Below are 21,481 nucleotides of genomic sequence, written 5' to 3'. Positions count from 1 at the left end.
TAAATGTTTCATTTGCTTTCATTAATCTGCAGTTTGTACTTTTATAGTTAGTCTAAGCGACATGGGCTTTCCTTAGTGAGAAAAACAGCTTCTACAAACACACTTCACTATGGACACATTCAACACAGCTGAACGTAATCATGTTTTGTTATCTGCTCTTGACTTTAATCATTGCCTCTATTAAGTTTTCAGCAATACATACAGATAAATGATATATTCTATATATTTTCCAACTACAGTAGCTAAAATTTTAAAGAGGTGGTAAGAATGATCATGTCACAAATTGTAAAATAAACTTAGCTAGAGCACAGATTCTTCCATAATTTCATTTAATATTGATAGCAGCTCAATTTCAATTTTGCATGAAGCAAATATCTTGTGATGCCCCTTAATAATTCTGTATACATATTAATACATTTTGATACAACTTATCAATAAGAATATGTCTCTTTCTATATAATATATAAATCTGTGGATAGGAATATATATATATATATATATATATATATATATATATATATATAATTTACATATACATGTGTTTTACTTACATTTCTTCCTCATACATCACAAAGACATTACATTGTGTATGTGTATATATATATATATATACAAATATATGTGCAATTCTACATAAGTCCTGAGTAATTTAAGTATCACTTAGTAAAACATTGTAAATTCTAATATTTCAACTGAAGCACTTAGAGAGAATGTAACATAAACAGGAACAACATATCTTTTAAAAATATATGACTTTGCTATGCAGTCGTGTTATCCTTTACTGAGAAAGTGGAGAGTGCATGAAAGATACATTCTAAGAAATTAGAAAACAGATGTTTTGACTTAACAAGGTCAAATGAATATAATATCTGCATGTGTTTCATATATGTCCATATCAAGTGATGTGGCTTACATTACATCCAAATAGTCAAACTTGGAAGACTTGAGACATGATTTGCTTTAAAATTCTCTTGCTGAACATGAAATTCTTTGTAAACATTAACTTTGGGGTATTATACAAAAGCAGTCAGTCCAAGAGGAAAACAAACAACAGTAAAATCAAGTAATTGAAAATGTCTTTCTTGGGAAGAAATGCTAATATGATCTAAAGGAAGGGGATATGATATTTTAGTAAAAAAGAAAATCAGATATTACCCAGGTTCTCTAAAATGGTAAACTAGATTTGGAGAACAAAAGCCAAAGTGAAGCAATTTTGCCAAATGGAAATGAATTGTCTGAGCAATAGGAAGGAGCCGTATTCACCAGGGCTTGAACAGTAACTGTGCCTTGCCATGGGAACCACAGGTAGAAACAAATGGTACAACATTCTATTCCCAAACACAGGCACTAAGTAAAACTTTAAAGGGTAAAGGAAAGAATTGTTGCATATTTGTTTTCTGCTGCAAAGAGTTAGGCTGAGACTTTTGTATGAGAGTTTTCTTTGTATTTCAGGAGGCATCTTGCTAAAGGAAGGCACTGCGTTTGCTGCTGGGCTTGGTCTCGGGCTCTAGCCAGTTCCATGGCTGCTGTAGTCAAACACGCCTTTTTTAAAGAATGGGGAGAACTCACAGATGGTATGCTTTGACAGAGTCAGGCCCACTTTGTCGAGATGTAATGGGGAGGTTGCAGATTGAAGCATCACGTTGAAAAAGTTCCTGAGATATTGCTGTGAAGGAAAGACATTTTGAAACATGTTGAGGAAGTATAAATCCATTGGGTGGGGTTATAGTGAAGATAAGTTGCGTAAATTGGGGGGGGGGGAGAGGGAGGGAAGGAAAGACTTGGAAAAAGCAGACAATTTCTACAAATGCTACAGAAAGCCATCATTGCCATTAAATACAGTGTAAACAATGTGACATCTCCAAGAGGAGAAGGATTTAAAATGCTTCTGCTATGACTACTCAAGATGTAGAAGGAAGAGTATAAGACTTGTTTGGAGGGAGAGGAATTGGGTTAGACCTGGAAAGATCACTTATCACTGGTGTGACCAGAGACAAATCACTTACTTTGCTTTCCCTAGTATTTAAGTCAGTAAAATGGGGGCTTAAACTAGCTGATGTTTAAGCCCCCCTTCCACTACTCGACCTATAAATGTATCAATAAATATTGATGGAAAACGCAGCTACTTTTTTTTTTTTCTGTTGTGTACCAGGTAACAGAATATGAAGTTAATGCTAGTATATTTCCATGGATTTTTGTATTTTCCTGTTGTCTTTAGTAAGACGTCACACAGAGGATTGGAAAAAATACAGAATTTTCATTAAAGGAACCAATTCCAGACACATTTCTTCTATTTATTACTGGGTAACTTTAGACAAGTCACTTATATGTCTCTGGGCCTCAGTTTTCTTATGAGAATTATTCTGGATGATCTCTAAGGATCTTGCCACATCTTACTATATGACCCAATTGGGTATTAAATCAGCTGGGTACTGATCCAAATTTGGATACCAATCACCTGTTTGACCTCTGATGTCTGACCTCTGATGTCACTTCTCTTTATGTCAATTCATTTGTAAAATCAATGTCTTAGATTTGGCTCCGTTTAAACTGTGTTCCAACTTTTAACACGCTATGAATCAATTGCTGCACATTTATTTAAGCAGCACCTTTTGGAGCATGTGGTTAGATGTGATAGTGGAGGATGGTTAGAGTGAAGAGAGACTCAAAGCTGGGAGACCAAACAGGAGGACACTGTCATGGTCCAGGCCACAGAGTCAGCAAGCAAGCCCAGGACAGTTAGGTGGCTAGGTGCCCCAGGCGGCAGAATGCTGGACGCCTCTGCCTTAGTGCAAGTCTGGCCTCAGACACTTACTGGGTAACCCTGGTAAGTCCCTTAACTTTGCCTCAGTTTCCCATCTGTAAAATAAGCTGAAGAAGGAAATGGGAAACTGCTTCCTGTGTTTCTGCCAGGAATACCCCAAATGGGGTCATGAATAGTCAGACAAGTGAAAAACACTCCAAACAAGCAAGCCCAAGGAGGTGGGCAGATACGAGTGGACAGGAAATACAGAAAAATGAGAGTCTCTGCCCTCCCAGAGATTTCAGTCCGATTAAAGGAGACAAGCACAGGAGAGTGGCGCTCAGGGAGTGGGGTGCTGGTGTGGGAGTCACAGTACTGAGCACATCACAGTAGGGAGGTCAGTAATGGTGATAATACTGATTTCAGACAAGAAGAATGGAGGGTGTGAGAGAGTCAAAGGCAGGCTAGAAAATTGCCTGAGCATGGTACTGGGCCAGCTATATGTCATGGGACCTTACTCCCCATGACAAGTCGGCCCCTGGCTAATGATGATGGGAGCACTTAATATCTAGATAGAGCTTTAAGGTTTGCAAAGCAGTTTACAAATACTATGTCATTTTTTCCTCTTACAACAACCCTGGGACCTAGGTGCTATTATTATCTCCATCTGACAGATGAGGAAACTGAGGTAGACAGCCACTGAAAGACTTTCTAGGGTCGCACAGCTAATAAATGTCTAAAGAAAAATCTGAACTCAGGTTTTCTTGAAGACATGTCCCAAACTCTATCTAGGAGCTCCCATGTCAGCAAGTCTGGTGGAAGGGTGTGGTTAGCAGGGGAGACAATATATGGAGGTAGAAACAACAGAATCATTGTGAGGTGACACTGAGGAGTCTCAGAATCACCTGAGTGACTGGGAGGATCATGGTATCCTTCGATGGAATTAGGGAAGTTCGGTTTGGACGGGAATATCACTCCAGACCTACAATATGTTACTAAAAAAAACACTCAAAAGTTATTGAGGAAATACAAACATGAAACTGATCTAGTACAAACTTAGTATCTAGGACACTGGTGGGGAAAAAACACTCTACTGTAATTTCTCCTTTATATTGGCTATTCAGTGGAAACAAGGACCTAAAGAAAAATAATTACAATCCATCTGCTGCTGGTTAGCACCTTTATAACCCTAAATGATCAGTATCTGCTTGTGAACACAAGTAAACCACAGGAAAGGAAATATTGATGACAAGATATCCAATATCATAAAGCTAATATTTACAAATCATTTTACAAGTTGCATAATTAGCAACAGAAAGACATCCTGACTAACCAAAATTACCACTATAAACCTTTTTCGTTTGTTTTGAATGTTTGTTTCAGTGTTAAAAATACTGCTTAGACTTTAATAACCCAAACATCTGGAACATTGCCCTAAGATGATGTGGATAACACCAGATGTTGATGCTCTACAAAGCAGAAAAAAAAAAAAAAGAGGTAGGTGTGCAAGCTTCTATGTCAGGTCAGGATTTTCTATAATAACATGGGAAGTGGATTAAGGGCATTTTTTCCCATGTTTTCTGAGTTTCAGTAAGGGAGATAACTAACTTCATTCACAGCACAAAAATATCTGTCCAGCACAAGTGGAGCTCCAAGCACTAATTCTCTTTTTCTGAAAGAAGTCAGGATAAAAAAGTAGAAACAATTCTGAACTTAGTGTCAAAAGACCTGGATCCTGGAACTTTTCCTTTTCGTTCCATTGCTGTACTTTCATAAATATGCAAGCTTCTGTTTGATTTATGAACTCTTTGAACATGCATGGGGTTCTACTATTCGTTTCTCTTGCAATGAATCAAGTTTTTCATGGATATTTTGTGAAACTGTGATTTCCTGTAATACTACTCATTTTGTTCTGAGGCTCAAAAGAAACAATATTTACAAAGTACTCTGGAAATTATAAAGTCCCATATAAACTTGTTATTAATATTAAAGATAGATGGAAATGCATCTTACCATCTTTCTATCTAACTCATTCACATACATCTAATCCCACTGAGCATACATATTTATGTAAGCACAATTACAAGATCAGATAGATATTGAGCCACAGTGCCCAACAGCTTGACCAAAAATTCTCTAAGCCTCCCACAGGTTGTATTAATGTGCAGAATATTTTTTAAAAGCACAAATATGCCTTCTAACTGAATTCCTACAGATTAGAAGGTAACTTAAAGTTGGAAACAGATGTTGTGTCAATATTTGTCATAATTAGTTTGCAAAGTAGGGTCTCTTAACAGGAAGGACACAATAAAGCCTAAAGGATAAAAAGGAAAGATTATGGGATCAAAATGAAGCTCATCTGGCCAACTATTGAGGTACCTTCCTGGTCATAAGAGTAGCAGAATCAGATTATGTGCATAATAAAAGAATTCAGCAAAAGGCTTCTGAGTTAACTGCCCATATCCCTATGTATTATCATAGGGATATCTTGATAAAAATTCACTGTACCCAAATCTGATTAGATCAAGCCAATAAATTAAAGGATAATTATTCATTTATAAAATAATTTTTCTATTTAATGGATAGCTGAAATAGATTTCCTAAGTACAGTAAAACTATAACATGATTAACAGTCTGGTACAATGGAAAGAGCACTAGTTCTGGAGTGAGATCACCTGCATTGAATCCTGCCTTAGTCTGACTTTGGGCAAGTTATTAACCTGCTCTGGGTCTTCGTTTCCTTATTTGTAAAATGACAAGGTTGAACAACATAACCTGTAAAATCTCTTGTAAGTTTTGAATCTGTGGTTTCATGAACATATTATAGACATTCAATAAATACATTTATTGCATAAAGTATGAGGCATATGCTACATTGGTAGTTTGACCATGAATACTTTACTTTTTTAAAAGGGGAAAATGTATTTTAAAAAATAAATGTTACTGACATTTTTTTTCTAATCCATCTATACTGATCAGAAGACCTGGAATATGATATTCCAGAAGGCAAAGGAGCTTGGACTACTGACAAGAATCAATTATCTTTCAGGGGAAAAAATGGACATTCAATTTAAGCCAATAAGGTTGATAATTTGAAGATGATAGAATCCTGTAGCACTTATAATTCCAATCATCTCTTTACAATGACAAACATTCTCCCCCTCTGTATGTCTTTGTTGAGGCCCATTCCTAGAATGGCTTCTCAACTTCTTTCTATCTCTTAGAATCGCTGGCTTTCTTGGAGGGACTGTTCAGATGCCCCCCCCCCCTCCCAGATGGGGTTTCTTCTATATTTCCATTTCCCCAGTTATTGTCATTCTTATGCCATTACAAAGAAATTACTTTGTAGTAACTTACTTGTGTAACATATAATAATTTTCCCCTGCCTCCTGCCTTATAGAATGATAGATCACATTTCTGTCTTGGTACCCTTGATATCTTTCTCACAACATGGGGCTTGATAATTGTTAATTGAAAGAGTAAACCATTGCCAAGTGATTTAACCTCTACGATCATCTGTTATCTCTTCTGAATAATGGGTATAATAGTACCCATAATATCTATGTCCCAGGGTGATTGTAAGGTTCACCTGAAATGATTTATATGAAATACTTTGCAAAGTTTAGAGATACGTGTAGATCAATTAGTGTCACTGGGATTTAGCAAAATGCTTTGTTCTTCACACAAAGAAAATAATGCAAGACAGAACTGGCTTCATTCAACTCTCAAACTTTAAAGTTTAATAAGTGATAGCTAGCACCGCCCTTTGGTGCTATCTATTTTTTCCACAACCTTTAAATTGGGTCAACCTTGAAGGAAGTGCCATATGTAATCCGTGTTTGCTTGAATTTCAGTCAGTCAATATGGAAATCATTCAGAAAGCTTTGAAGGACTCCAGACTTCCTGTCCATTGGCAAGGCTATATCACTTCCCATCTATTTTAAGTAAATGAATGGTAGTACTGCAGCCATTTCATGTTATTAAAAAATTACTATTTTAACAGGGTTCACACCTGTAATTATGGCCATTCTGCTCATTTCCTGTGCCAAACAAACTCAGTAATGTCATTCTAATGCATTTCTTGTTCTCTCGTTGTTGTGGGAAGTACTCCATTTTTACAAAATTTAACATAAATGCAAAATTTAATTTAAATCTATTGAAATTATTAAAATGGAAATGGTCTCTGAAAATTAAATGGAGCCTCATCCTAGTTCCAGTGATGATATCTTCCTATAGAACCTAGCTTGGTTATATTCATTGTTTTTGAAAGCAAGGAAACCACTTAAAGACAAATGTCAATTTAATAAAAATTAGGTGCTTCATTTGCGAGGCTGTAAAGAATTCACCATTGACTGACTGACTGACTTAAAGACAAGGTTTTTAGAATCACTATGGAAGTACATTGTGGAATTTGGACTAAGGTTCTTTAATCCTGCCAACAATTTATAGCAAAGTGATATTCCAAGGAGAGTGGTTCTTTCCAGGTCCACTGGAACAGGACAAATTGGCAATGTATCATGGCAGAAATTACAAAAATGATATTCAATCAATAAGCATGTATTAAGACTCCTCATATGTGCCATAACTACTACATCTCATTTATTCATCTAAATATGGGTTACTACATATGAACATATATTACATATAATTTCATTCTATTATTTCTAGTGATATTTCCCTTCCACATTATTTTCTAATCAAACCAATTCCATTATATTCAGTAGTTTTCAAAACATTTTTATTTACGAACTTAAACACAAACATAACTATTTAAATATACAAAGACAAAAGGGGAACTGCATAGTGAACTTCTATTAACTATAGTTTTACTTTCCTCTCTACTTTATATAGTTGAACTTGAAAAAACTTTCAAATTTAACATGTTACTTCTAATACTTCCATTCTTTCCTGGTTCTCATTTTGAATTACCTTCTGCTGTTATTTCTTTTATCCAGTGGAGATCTGAACATGCTTTTTTTCCTTTCCATTTAAATTATTATCACTCCAACTTTAGCATCTCTCCAAAATAAAAATTCCCTCTTTATAACAAATTAGTCATAAAAATAAATTCCTACATTGGCTGGGCCTAATCAATTGTATTATTCTTCTCTTCCATTCCTTCAATTCTTTGCTAAGAGGTGAGAAGCATAGCTTATCATCAAGTTTCTGCAATAGTATTTGGTCTGAAATCATGATTGCTCATTAATTTGTTTTCCTTTATGATGTAACTATTGTATAAACACTTCTCTTAGCTCTATTTACTTCACTCTTCATCAATTCACACAAATCTTACTAGGTTTCCTTGAATCTACTGCTTTCATAATGACTGAGATAATAATCCACTATGTTCACATATCAATAATAAACATTTATTAATTACCTACTATGTATTAAGCACTGTATTGTTATAATATATGTAATAATTGTATAATAATGTAATAATTGTTCAAACATTCCCTAGCTGATAAGCAACCACTTTGTTTCTAGTTCTGTCATAACAAAAAGCCATTTTATAAATATATTTGTACATATGGCTTCATTGTTTTTTCAAAGTAATTTTGGAGGTATCAAAGTAATGGGTCAAAAGGTATACAAAATTTAGTGACTTTTTGTGTAAATTTAAAATTGCTTTCCAGAATGATTAAACCACTTCACAGCTCTACCAATGTTATAATAGCATACCCTTCTTTCCACAGTCAATTTGATTGGTGTAAGTTATAGTTTTCTATTTCTACTATTAGTGATACTTTTTTCATATTGTTTATTTCTTGCCACTCTAAAAACTCTCAATTCATATCCTTTGACAATTTATTTTATTAGGAATAGATCTTATTATAGATTTGTATGAATCCCCTAAATTTTTCAACTGATTTCTGGATATTGAAAGGTATACTAAGTGGGATAGTTGATAAAGCTGGCCTTGAAAGAAAATGTGGGTTTAAATCTGAATTCTGACACATATTGGACAAGTACCTTAACCTCTCTATACACTAGACAATTTTCTAATACTATAAGTTAAATTTTATCTCCTGTGGTCCTTTCATCCCTTCTCCCTATTTGGTTAAGAATTCTTTTCTTAACACTAATGCATTATTGGTGAAACTGTGAAATGATGCACCATTCTGGAGAGCAATTTGGAACTATGCCCAAAGGGCTGTCAAACTGTGCATACTCTTTGATCCAGAAGTGTCTCTACTGGGTCTGTACCACAAAGAAATCATAAAAGAGGGAAAAGAACTTACAGGTGTACTAATGTTTGTAGCAGCCCTTTATATAGTACAAGGAACTGGAAATTGAGTGGATGCCTATCAGTTGGGGAATGGCCAAATAAGTTACAATATATTAATGCAATGGAATATTATTGTTCTATAAGAATGTACAAGCAGGTTGATTTCAGAAAGGCCTGGAGAGACTCACATGATCTAAATTTAAATCAGAACTGAGAACATTGTGCACAGCAACAAGATTATGATCAACTGTGATGAACTTGGCTCTTTTCAGCAATGGGTTATTCAAAGCAATTCCAATAGATTTGTGATGGAAATAGCCTGATGCAGCTAGAGAGAGGTCTATGGGGACTGAATATAGGTCAAAACATAGTATTTTCTCCTTTTTTCATTGTTTGCTTGTTTTTCCCCCCCTCTCTTTTTTCCCCTTTTGATTTGATTTTTCTTGTGCAGCATAACAAATTTTGAAGTATGTTAGAAGAATTACACATATTTAAATTATATTGGATTACTTACTGTCTCAGGGAAGGGTGAGGAAGGGAGAGGGATAAAAATTGTAACAAAGTTTTGCAAAGATAAACGTTGAAAAACAAAAACAAAAAAAAAGATAAATGTTAAAAACTCTTTGCATATGTTTAGAAAAATGAAATATTATTTTAAAAAATTCTTCCCCTAGTCACAGTGAAAGGTTATATTTTTCTCTGTTCCTCTGATTTGTTTACAATGTAATCTTTTATATATATATATATATATATATATATATACACACACATATATATATATATATATACACACATATATATATATATATATATATGTCTAGTAGTTACTTGGATTTTATTTGGATATATGATAGGAGATGTTGGTCTATATCAGGTGTTCTTAAATGTAACATAGAAATCCTTTGGCAGTCTGGTGAAACATATGAATTCTTCCTTTCTCCTCCAGAGCCATTTGGGTCCAGTGGCAAGATAATAGATCAGAATGAGTGAAAATGATGTAGAATGAAGTGGGAAACCTTGACCTTTTTAAACTATGGTCTTTAACAGGTCTATCAGCCTGACTGAGGCAAGGCCCTTTTAATGAGTAAGTCTAGGTAAGAATTGAGGCAAGGAATAGCCTCTTTTACTTAAGTCAAAAAAAAAAAAAAAAAAAAAAGTCAGATCTAAGAGGGGAAAACCATCAGTTTCTGGTTAAAACAGAAAACAACTGCTATTTACATCATTCTGAGCCAATCAAGGAAAAAGTGAGGCTGGTCACTCACTTAAATCCAACTTACTTGTATGTTACAGCATCATCTCCCTAACATCATGGCTCTCTTTGAGAATGAAGGACAAAATAACAGGGAATCCTTCCTCAGAATAATGTTTATTTATTTAATTGATAGATATGCTAAATTTCACTTAAAATTAAAAAAAAAATCACAGGCCTCCTGAAATCTTTCTATAGAAGCCTTGAAGTCTTATGTAGGTCATGTTAAGAAGTCATTGTCTAAATAAAATTTATTCCAAGATGCTTCCCAGCTTTCCTCTTGCTATTTACCAAATAGTGAATTCTTATAAAAGTAGCTGACACTCTTGGTTTATCAAATTCTATGCTATTATTTTCCATTGCTTCTGGGTCTTGTATACCTAATATGGTCAACTTATCTATTTTTAAATCGGGCCTAAAGAATTTTGGTAATTATTATTTTGTAGTCTAGTTTGTGATCTGATACTGTTATAAGCCCATTTGCTTTCCATTTTTTCCCCATATTATTTTCCTTTAGATTCTTGATTTTTTTTTTTTTTTTTGTTCTTCAATATGAATTTTGTTTCCAAAACTGAAAACTTTTTCTCATTCTGGAATGTAAGCCACTAGTGGTTTGACTGGCATGACAAGGAATCTATAAATTAATTTACACAGTATTCTTTTTATTATACTGACATAGCAGTTACATAAATAGTTAATCTTTCTCCAATTATTTAGGCTTGTCTTTGTGTAAAAAAAAAAAATAAACTCCTATGTGTCTTGGTAGTGGGATTCTCAGATATTTATATATTCTATAGTTACTTTGAACAGAATTTGTTTTTCTATTTTTTCTTATTGGACCGTATTGGTAATATACAGAAAGGGTTGTGGTTTTGTGGCTTTATTTTATATTTTGCTGATTTAAGTTATTAATTGTTTCAATAAAATTTTAGTTGACTCTTTAGGCTACTCCAAATAAACCCTCATGGTATTAGAAAAAAATGATAATTTCATACTTTTTTATCCATGCTAACTCCCTCCATTTCTATTTTTTTGTATTTTTGCCATATCTAGCTTTTGTAAAACAGCATCATATAATAGTGGTGATAAAAGCTAATTTTGCTTTCCCCCAGATTTTATTGGAAAGGTCTCCATAGTTTAATATTAAAGACAATATTGGTTTTTGGTCTTATATGAAAAATGTTTGCCATATTATTTCAGGGTGTAAGTTGCAAAGAGGCAATGAGTTGGTATAGTGACTAGCATGCTGAAACTGGAGTCAGGAAAATCTGTGTTCCAATCTGGCCTCAGTAAGTAGTTGCTTGACCCTGAGCCATTTACTTAATTGTATCTATCTCCCAGTTTGTTGTAAGTATAAAATAAAGTATGTGGAAATGCTTTGCAAACCTTAAAGTACTATATCAGTTCTAGATATTATTACTGTTAATATTTTATATTTGTCAAGAACTTTGCAAATCTTAGTTTATTATTATTATGAAATGCTACTTTTTTGCTTCCTGGTCTTTTTAATATTCACAATATAAAGAGGTATTTTACATGCATTTATTTAATGACTGTTTTTGTTATTAATATAATCAATAACATTGATAGTGTTTCTAATATTGAACCAGTCAAACAGTTATGGAATAAATCCAGCCTGGTTATAATGTAAACTTTAAAAAATATATACTGGTGGCTTTACTCGGTCTGTATCCCAAAGAGATTATAAAAAAGGGAAAATAATCCACACATACAAAAATGTTTGTGGCAGTGCTTTTTGTAGTGGTAAGGAACTGGAAACTGAGTGGATAACCATCAATTGGAGAATGGCTGAATAAGTTATGGTATATGAATGTTATGGAATATATTGTTCTATAAAAAACGATCAGGAGGATGAATTTAAAAAGGCCTGGAGAGACTTCACTGCTAAGTGAAGTGAGCAGAACCAGGATATCATTGTACACAGTAACAAGATTATACGATGATCAATTCTAAAGGACATGGCTCTTTTCAACAATGAGATGATTCAGGATAATTCAATTAGACTTGTGATGGAGAGAGTCAAGTGTACCTAGAGAGAGGACTATGGGGACTGAATGTGAATCACAACATAGTATTTTCAACTTTTTTATTGTTTGCTTGCTCTTTTTAATTTTTTCCCCTTTTGATCTAATTTTCTTGTGCAGCATGTTAAATGTGGAAATATGTATAGAAGAATTGCATATGTACAACAGATTCCTTGCTAACTAGAGCAAAGATAAAGTGGGAAGGGAAAGAGAAAAATTCAGAAAATAAGGTTTTGCAACAGTGAAGGTTGAAAACTATTTTTGCATGTATTTTGAAAAATAAAGTTATTAGTATTAAAAAATGTGTGTAATCTATTTGATAATGTTTTAATCAATATTTATGTATTGATGTTCTTTGATCTTATTTAGTGCATATATACTAAATCTGGATTTTTTTTTTAATCATTATCTATGATTTTAAAAGCACAATGTAGGTGCTCAATTCATTACAAATACTGGACTACAGGTTTTTTTGTGTGTTTTTGTCCTAAAATTTGGGCATTAGCATCACATAATAATAAGCTTGGTGAAAGCCCTGCCCCCTACTTTTTGCAGACAATTTATAAAATATTGGAACTAATTATTTTTAAATAATGAGTTGGATTCACTTTGAAATCTATTTGTTCTTGGGTATTTATGACTTATTGAATTTATTCTTCTTAGATTGGGTTAATCAACTTCTATTTCTTTTACTCTGATTATAATTTTATAAATATTCATCTAGTTTATTTAACAGAAAATTGTTATGGGTATATTATTTGGTTAAGTAGTTTATAATAATTTCCATTAACTACTTTTTATTTGTTAATTTTCATTTTGATGTTGGCAATTTGGTTTTACCAACTCTTTTAAAATTACAATAGCTAATAGTTAATGTGTGCTAATTAGCATGATTAAAAGAATTTAGCTCCTACTTATTAAAAAATCCTTTTTTTTTTGTCTTCAATTTCTTATTTTGAAAATTTTTCTGTTCTTGCATTTATTTGAATTTTTGCCAATAGATTTAGTTATTTTCTTTTTTCTATTGTGTCTATGACTTATTTTGTCACCAAATAATTTAATACCCATTTAAACTCAAATCCTTTCTTCAAAGGCCCTTTACTGATTATAAGTTTTATTATTTTGCTTGTTAGTAAAGGACATGTTTAATATGCATTATTCTTTCTGGAAGTTTATGAGGGTTTTATTCTTAAAGACTTGCTCAATTTTTGTAAAGGTGCCATGCACTGTGAGATATGTATTCCTATTCAGTGAGTGCCAGAGATTTAACATATGTCCTTAAAAAAAAAAAAAAAATCTATTCAAGCTCTTGGATTTTTTTCCATGGTAATCTTTTTGTTGAATATGTTTAGGTCTAAAAGGTGGTATATTGAGGGCCTCCAACTATACTAGTTTTATACAAACTGGCCTTTCAATGAAAGCTATTGTTGACTATAAGCCTTTATGTTTTATTTCTTGGAATATTGCATTATAAGATTTTCTTTTTTAAAATAAGAGTTGATATGTGATTGTCTTCTTTGATTCTGACTACACTTTCTTCATACTTAATTCTCTTTTTGATTGTTTATTTTTTTTTCCTTTAACCTAGATGTTCAAGATTTTGGCTATAATGTTCTTGGGAGGTTTGGGTTTGTAGTTTCTTTAAGGACACAACATTTAGAATTGCCCCATTTTTCTTCGTCTTTTAATAGGCAGTTTCCTTATGATTCCTTGAAATCAGGTATTTAGTGATGAAATATTGGGTAACTAGGTCTTCTTCATTTAGGTTTTTCTGTTTTTGTTTGCATTTTCAGAGTACGATGACTCTTAAATTATCTCAACCTGTATTTAATTGCTTTTGATTCCAGATTCCTTAATTTTCTTCTATTTTTTCAATCTTTTGACTCTGTTCTAATATTTTTTTTTATCTGATAGTAACTGAGTCTGCTTTTTTCCTTTTCTATGTTTTAGGGAATATGCTGAGAAGGCAAAACTTCCCACTTCCTTTTCTATGCCATTTAATTCTCCTCTCAATTTTTTTTTATATGAACTCATTTCACTTCTAATTTCTTATTTTTCTCTTGTTTTCTTCCTTGATTGCAATTTTTTTTCCCTTTTTTTCCTCTGAGGCTCTGTTTTTTATTATTTTGAAGGTATTTTCTTCTGTTTATAACTCATGCTTCTTTTTTTTTTTTTTAAATATTTTTAATAGCTTTTTATTTACAAGTTATATGCATGGGTAATTTTACAGCATTGACAGTTGCCAAACCTTTTGTTCCAATTTTTCCCCTCCTTCCCCCCACTCCCTCCCCTAGATGGTAGGATGAACAATACATGTTAAATATATTAAAGTATAAATTAAATAAAAAATAAGTATACATGACCAAACCGTTATTTTTCTGTACAAAAAGAATCAGACTCTGAAATATTGTACAATTAGCCTGTGAAGGAAATCCAAAATGCAGGTAGGCAAAAATATAGGGACTGGGAATTCAATGTAATGGTTCTTAGTCATCTCCCAGTGTTCTTTCGCTGGGTGTAGCTGGTTCAGTTCATTACTGCTCCATTGTAACTGATTTGGTTCATCTCATTGCTGAAGATGGCCAGATCCATCAGAATTGATCATCATATAGTATTGTTGTTGAAGTATATAATGATCTCCTGGCCCTGCTCGTTTCACTCAGCATCAATTTGTGCAAGTCTCTCCAGGCCTTTCTGAAATCATCCTGCTGGTCATTTCTTACCGAACAATAATATTCCATAATATTCATATACCACAATTTATTTATCCATTCTCCATCTCTCAACTGAGATGATGGGCATCTACTCAGTTTCCAGTTTCTGGCCACTACAAAGAGGGCTGCCACAAACATTCGTGAACATACAGGTCCCTTTCCCTTCTTTAAGATCTCTTTGGGATAACACATGCTTCTTAAACCATAGTATTGCTTCACTATTTTTTTTTTCCCTTTCCTGTTTACCCATATTTTCAGTTTTGGTTCTTGGTTTGTTAATATGGTCTTGTCCCCCTTCTGAGGTGTATTTTTCTGTCTCTTTCTCTCACTGTAATGCTCTCAGAAGAAAGCATATGTTTTTCTGGAGTGCTTTTTCTCTCTGGTTATACAGTCTTCACATTTGTTTGTGATACTGACTGACATGGCAAAAGCCCTTTGTCCACCTCCACTAGCTTCTTGCTATCTTTTCTCTTCAATTCTGGATTGGATAGGGGAACTCACTCAAAGATTTTTTTCAATTTCCTTTAGCACTGGTTTTTCTAGGATGTATTCATAAATTTGTTGCATTTTATATGGGATAGCTGGGCTTCTCTGTGATCCTTCACATTACTTTCTTAACAGGAAATCTCCTAAAGTATTAATATTGTAATATGTCAGGCTGTCTTAAAGGCATTGAGTCTTCAAAACAAAAAAAGGCAAAAATAGTCCTTTGCCTATGGGCAAACAACATGTAGCTCAGTGTCTGGATTAAGCAGACATAAAATATATACAAGGTAAATATCTCTAACAATGCAGAGGATTCTGAAAGGACTCCTATAGTAAAAAGGTAGGACAAGGATTTGAATGAAAGGATAAGAGGCAGAAGCCAAGTGAAAGAGCACTTATATATAGGAGAAAGCTTGGGCAAAGACAAGGGAGGGAAAAGAGATTTTATTATAATAGAAAATAAATGTGTGTATGGATAGAGGTTGTCCATCATTTTTCACTGGTCTCAGTTCAATGCTTATTGATTCCAGTATAATCATTCATAACAGAATGCTAATGTAGGACTTCAAAGTTATCTGGTTAAATAATAAAACCTGGGAGGGGAACAGAACCTGACCCATAATCAACCAATAAATAGTATTTTCATTGATAGCTTGGGCCCAGTGGACTTCCTCTTCCTGAAATATTATGGGATTAGAGTGAACTTCCTATCAGTCAACTAAATGACACAATGCTGAAGCCATCACAAATGGCAGGTGTGTGCTGGGGTACCTGGGGAAAGAGGGTATCTAAAGAGGAGCCACATTCTGGAATGGGAACTTCAGCATTGAGAACTCTGTATTTTCCAACTAAGGCTAAGCATAAAACCTACACATAAAGTATAAAAGCATACTCATATAAATATAAAAGATGTAAGATGAAAAACGTCATTTTCCATTGATAACTAGGACATTCTAAATTTGAAGTATTACTATGTATAATGAACTTAATTTTAAGTCTTTCAAGGTCTTATTATTTGAGAGAGTGCATTAGAAACAAGGATGTAAATAACTCATTTGGGCTTCTATGTCAATCAGCTACTGAAATGTTTGTCATTAAGGAATGTTATTTAGAAAGGAAGCAAAGGAATCAAATGGAAAAAGAACTTGCTATACAGTAAGAAGATCTAAAATAAAATCAATCTGTGATAGTACTACTTGTGTGACTGGGTAAATGACTTAACCACCCTTGACCTCAGTTTCTTCATTTGTAAAATGAAGGAATTAGATTACAGAATCTTAGAAATTCTTTCCAAATTTATGATCCTAAGAGCTATAAAAATATTACATTAAGTTAAGCATGATTTTAAAAGCAGTACTTTTAATTTTGGATAGTAAAATTAGCAATAATTATAGAAGTTATAGGATAGATTTTGACTTACTTAATGATCCTAATGATAAAATTCATTTTGCATGTTATATTTTGATAAGATCAATGCTATAATGATTCAAGGGGAAAACGTTGTGGAGGACAAACTTGTTACCCAAATGCGTCCTCATTGTGAAATTTTATTTGTCCAAACTTCCAAATGTAAATATCTAAAAGTTAATGGACCTAATTTAATATAACATAGTATATTACATATTGAAGGGAAAATAAAAGTCTGCTAATAGATCTATCAAAAGTAATATTGTATATTCTGTAAAATATATATAAACATAGAGAATTTTGGTTGTCCACAATATACTTCAGGCCAATGGATTTGTTAATTCATTCAATTTTGAGTGATTAATCCTGACATATGAAGCCTGTCTATTTTGTGTGTGTGTGTGTGTGTGTGTGTGTGTGTGTGTGTGTGTGTGTATGTGTTGTGTCTGTATTTAAGAGCATTCCCTTTTCATTTTACCATACAAATTCTTGAACCAGGAAGAATTTGAAAATTTGGTTCCCCCCCCCCCCTTTTTCTTAATGGTCTTCCAAGGTAAGAACTTTACCTTCTTCCCAAAATTTTAATCTGAGTGTTTTCCAAGGGTCTGTTCTTGTCCCTATTGTCTCTCTACTCCTTTTAAATGCATATAAACATGCATATAAATGTGTATGCATATGTGTGAACATATTCTATATCTTTCTAATTTTCTTATAGCTCCTTTACACTAACAGCAAAATGATCTATTTGCCACTTATGTAATATCATTAAGTATAGGGTATCCCCAAAGTCTTAGTATAGTTTTAACTTATTAAAGTTAAAAAAGTAAAACCATTACCCAATTCACATTCCAAAAAGGCAATCTAGATACTTATCCTTTCATATCTATATTATTTTGCTCATCACTAACATACTAATGTTCCTAAAATATTTCTTTTAGTAAGTTGCTAGCCTATTCAAAATGACTTAATGCCTCCCTAACTGGGCCAGAGCTACTTGCCTATTTTTCACTTCCCACTTTTCAACATAGAACTCTCTCTACTTGAGTGATCCTGGCATCTCTGTCTCACAAACACATCATATTCACTCATCTCTATGCCTTCCCTTTAAGTGATTCAAATCATATTTATGTGTCAAGGGACTAAATGATCTCTAAGTCTCAATCAGCTCTAAGTCCTTTGATCTGTGACTAGTTTAGATTACATCTCTGCCAAGGGAGCTGAACCCACTTCCTATCAACTCATCTACCATACATTATCATGATATTTGGCAATTAATTACATCCTGTTGGTTGTTGATTCATTTATACATTCACCAAATACTTATTTACAACAGCCTATGTTAGTTTGACCACTCCAGCTATCCAGTACATTTAAGGAGGCATCTCTGCTATTAATTCTTTTGTAACAATTCTCAAAAATAGGAAGGAAGTGAAGTGAGAAAACCATATGGCAGTGAGCTCCACTTCCTGAACAAATTTCAAGAATGGGTCATTAAAGGGATGCTTAGGGAACACGAAGGTTTGAAAGTGGCAGCCAGGAAGAATGATTATGTAGACAAATGGAAATGCAGGAGCAGGCGTGGCCTCATAAAGAACAAATCCTACCGGGCTAACAGGAGGCTAACGCCAGTTACTGGAGGTTTCCAAGTAAAAGATGGATGATCCCTGGGATGGAATTCTGGGTGTGGCATAAGGCCAGTTGGAATCCTCACTTTGGATTCTGATTGGCTGTGTGACCATGAACAAATCACCTTCTCTTGAAACATGTTTCCTCTCTTTTAAATGAAGATAATAACATTCACACTACCACTTCACGAGTTTGTTATGAGAAAATGAAAAGAATTATTATATTAGATGATCCAGAGCTGAAAACCGGAAAGACCAAAGAGATTAAATAAATCATTTTGCCCCAATTCATATAGAGAAATGAGTTGCAAAACTTTTGAACACAGATTTTCTAACTTGAATCCAAGGTTGGATTTTTTTGGGGGAAGTCCATTTTAACTCAGAGATTTTCTGATTCTAGGAATTTCTATTTCCCCAGTCCCCATGGTGCCCAGTATAGTGCTACACACATATCAGGGACTCAATAAACTGTGCACTGACTTGGTGATTAGAGGATCACATACCTGGGAAGAGATAATGAGACATTATCACATCTATGCCCCCTGCCTTCAGCAAAATTATATTTAAATTGGGACCCCAGTTGAGCGGGCAATGACAAGAAAGAAGTTATTTGCATTTCAGATTAAAAAGAATTTTATTTTTAATTAAAAAAACTTTCCAGACACCTCAAAAAAGTCAAGAAGGTCTGAAAATGGCAGTGATGAAGAACGCTAATGAAGACAAATAAAAATGAAAAATGACAGGGGAGTAAAGAAATGCAGTCATTCTAATTGAGATGAAAGCCTATTGCTAGTTCATGCACAGACATAAAATGAAAGACCTGTGTCATTTCATATCAATCTTGTCAATCTTATTGGTATTTCTAATGAATAAATCTCTCTAGTTGCCTCTTTAAAACAACAATTACTACTATTTTTACTATGATAGGTTCTGAAGTAAATACTTGAAATAAATAGTCATAATTTGAAATGTAGTATTTATTTTTGATGTTATAGAGCATTCTGAGAGTTGCTAGTTAAAATTCATCAAGGTAAAAACGTGATTTTGTGATTACTGAATCAGACTTATTCATTATAGCTATTCAGAAAATTTTCTTTATGAGTTTAATGATATAAGCATATTGTATTGAATTACTATGTTACTGCAGCAATTGAATTCATAAATTTAATATACATAAGCTGATTCACATGTTCTAATAAAAAATTCACCATGCTTTAAAATTTTTATAATTGACACACTGAAAAGCTACTTGATGAGCTATTTTAAAATAATTTCTAAAGGCTAAAGTTTTGGCATGGAGTTTTAATATGGCTTCAATGATCATCATAGTCCATACTGACAGACTATCTCTGATTTAAAGTTGCGGGAATTTTTGAGCTATGCCCCTGCTCTTATAACAAAACAAAACAAACAAACAAAACAAAAAAAAACTATATTAGAAAGATCAAAACAAACCTAGAAAGTGAAGGAAATAAATCTTTTCTTCAGATTGCAAGTCAAAACAAGTCCTATCAAATTCTCTTTGCAGACAGCAACATATCTAGGCCAGAAGTGACATTATTTCTGCCCTTGTGGCCTTGGCAAATAGTTACCAAAGAACATCTTCTGGTGAAATCCAAGCTAGAAAGTTGAATGATGAGCTCTCTTGGAAAAAGATGCCCCTTCACATGTGCTGCACTCTTTGTAAGAACCCTCTGCTTAGTGATCCTTGGGGGAATAAGCTTTAGCACCCTAGTACACACAGCTGCTAAAATTTCTTGAGAAGATGGTGATAGAAAAAAATCCCCTTGACCCATGTGAAACAAGGAGATGAAGCTCTTTTTCTTGTGACAGACTTAGAATTTATATCAATCTGATATTTAATTGAGAAGCAGAAATGGAAGAGTGGATAGAGAGATGGCCTGAGAGTCGGAATGAAATGGAATCAAGTCCCAATTCCAACACATACTGGTAGCTTATGGAATCTTAGGTAAATCTCTTAACCTGTCAGGTTTTAATTATAATATAATATAATTATGTCCCCTTCCCAACTCTGACCATGATCCTTGGGCATATATTCATAGGTGGAATATACTAATATGCTAAGCATTTTTCTAATCTTTTAAAAGGCACATAATCTGAAATACAATCAGTAAACTTTTTTTAAACACTTGATATGTGCCAGGTATTGTTCTAAATACTGGGGAGATAAAAGTCTAAAGACAGTTATTTAAACTCTTTAAGGAGTGTATAGGGAAGACAACATGCAAATATACATAAAGGATAAATTTTTAAAAATCATTATCTTCCCTCTGATACTAGTCTTTTTCTTTTCTTTTCTTTTACTCCACTTGGGATTTTCTTTTCTTTTTTCAATAATACCTTTTTTATTTTCAAAATGAGTGCAAAGATAGTTTTCAACATTCACCTTGCAAAATTTTGTATTCCAACTTCCCTCTATCACCCCCTCCCCAAGCAGCAAGCAGTCCCATATATGTTAAACATGTGCATTTCAGGAAGGTACTAGTCCTAAGAGGGGTTAGGTTAGAGAAGGCTCTCTATAGAAGGTGAGGTTTAGTTGGTACTTAAAGGCAGCCAAGGAGGGCAATGGTCAGAGCAGAGGAGTGGAATGTTCTATGCATAGGGGATGGCCAGAGAGAATGCCAGCAGTCAAGAGATGGAGTGACTTATTCATAGAATAGCCAGGAGGCCGACATCACTGGTCAAAACGGCATATGCCCAAAGATAATGTATAAAAAGACTAGTAAGTTAGGGGAGCATTAGAGTATGAAGACCTTTTTTGTATTTTGTTCTGGAGATAACAGGAAACCCACTGGAGTTTACTGAGTAGAGGCTGATGTGATCAGACCTGTGTTTTAGGAAAATCATTTTAGTGGCTGAATGGAGGATGGCCTGGATTAGGCACAGGCCTGAGGCAATCTGACCCAGGCTACTGTAATGTGCCCCTCTGCTACAGTTGTGGTGATGTCAGAATAGAGAAAAG

General features: G+C 33.7%; 1 protein-coding gene across 2 annotated transcripts in view; it reads right to left on the bottom strand.

Moving 5' to 3' along the window:
- Positions 1-537: 537 nt before the first annotated feature.
- KIF16B (kinesin family member 16B) overlaps positions 538-21,481 on the bottom strand; it is a 341,764-nt gene continuing 320,820 nt past the window's right edge. For both annotated transcript variants that reach the window (XM_051975895.1, XM_051975896.1), the window contains one exon: positions 538-1,666. In XM_051975895.1, the coding sequence (XP_051831855.1) occupies positions 1,508-1,666 (159 nt within the window). In that variant the 3' untranslated portion in view covers positions 538-1,507. The remainder of the gene's footprint in view (positions 1,667-21,481) is intronic.

The sequence above is a fragment of the Antechinus flavipes genome, chromosome 2 (assembly GCF_016432865.1).
Source record: "Antechinus flavipes isolate AdamAnt ecotype Samford, QLD, Australia chromosome 2, AdamAnt_v2, whole genome shotgun sequence".
Lineage (NCBI taxonomy): Eukaryota > Metazoa > Chordata > Mammalia > Dasyuromorphia > Dasyuridae > Antechinus > Antechinus flavipes.
This window is presented reverse-complemented; position numbering and strand designations above follow the sequence as displayed.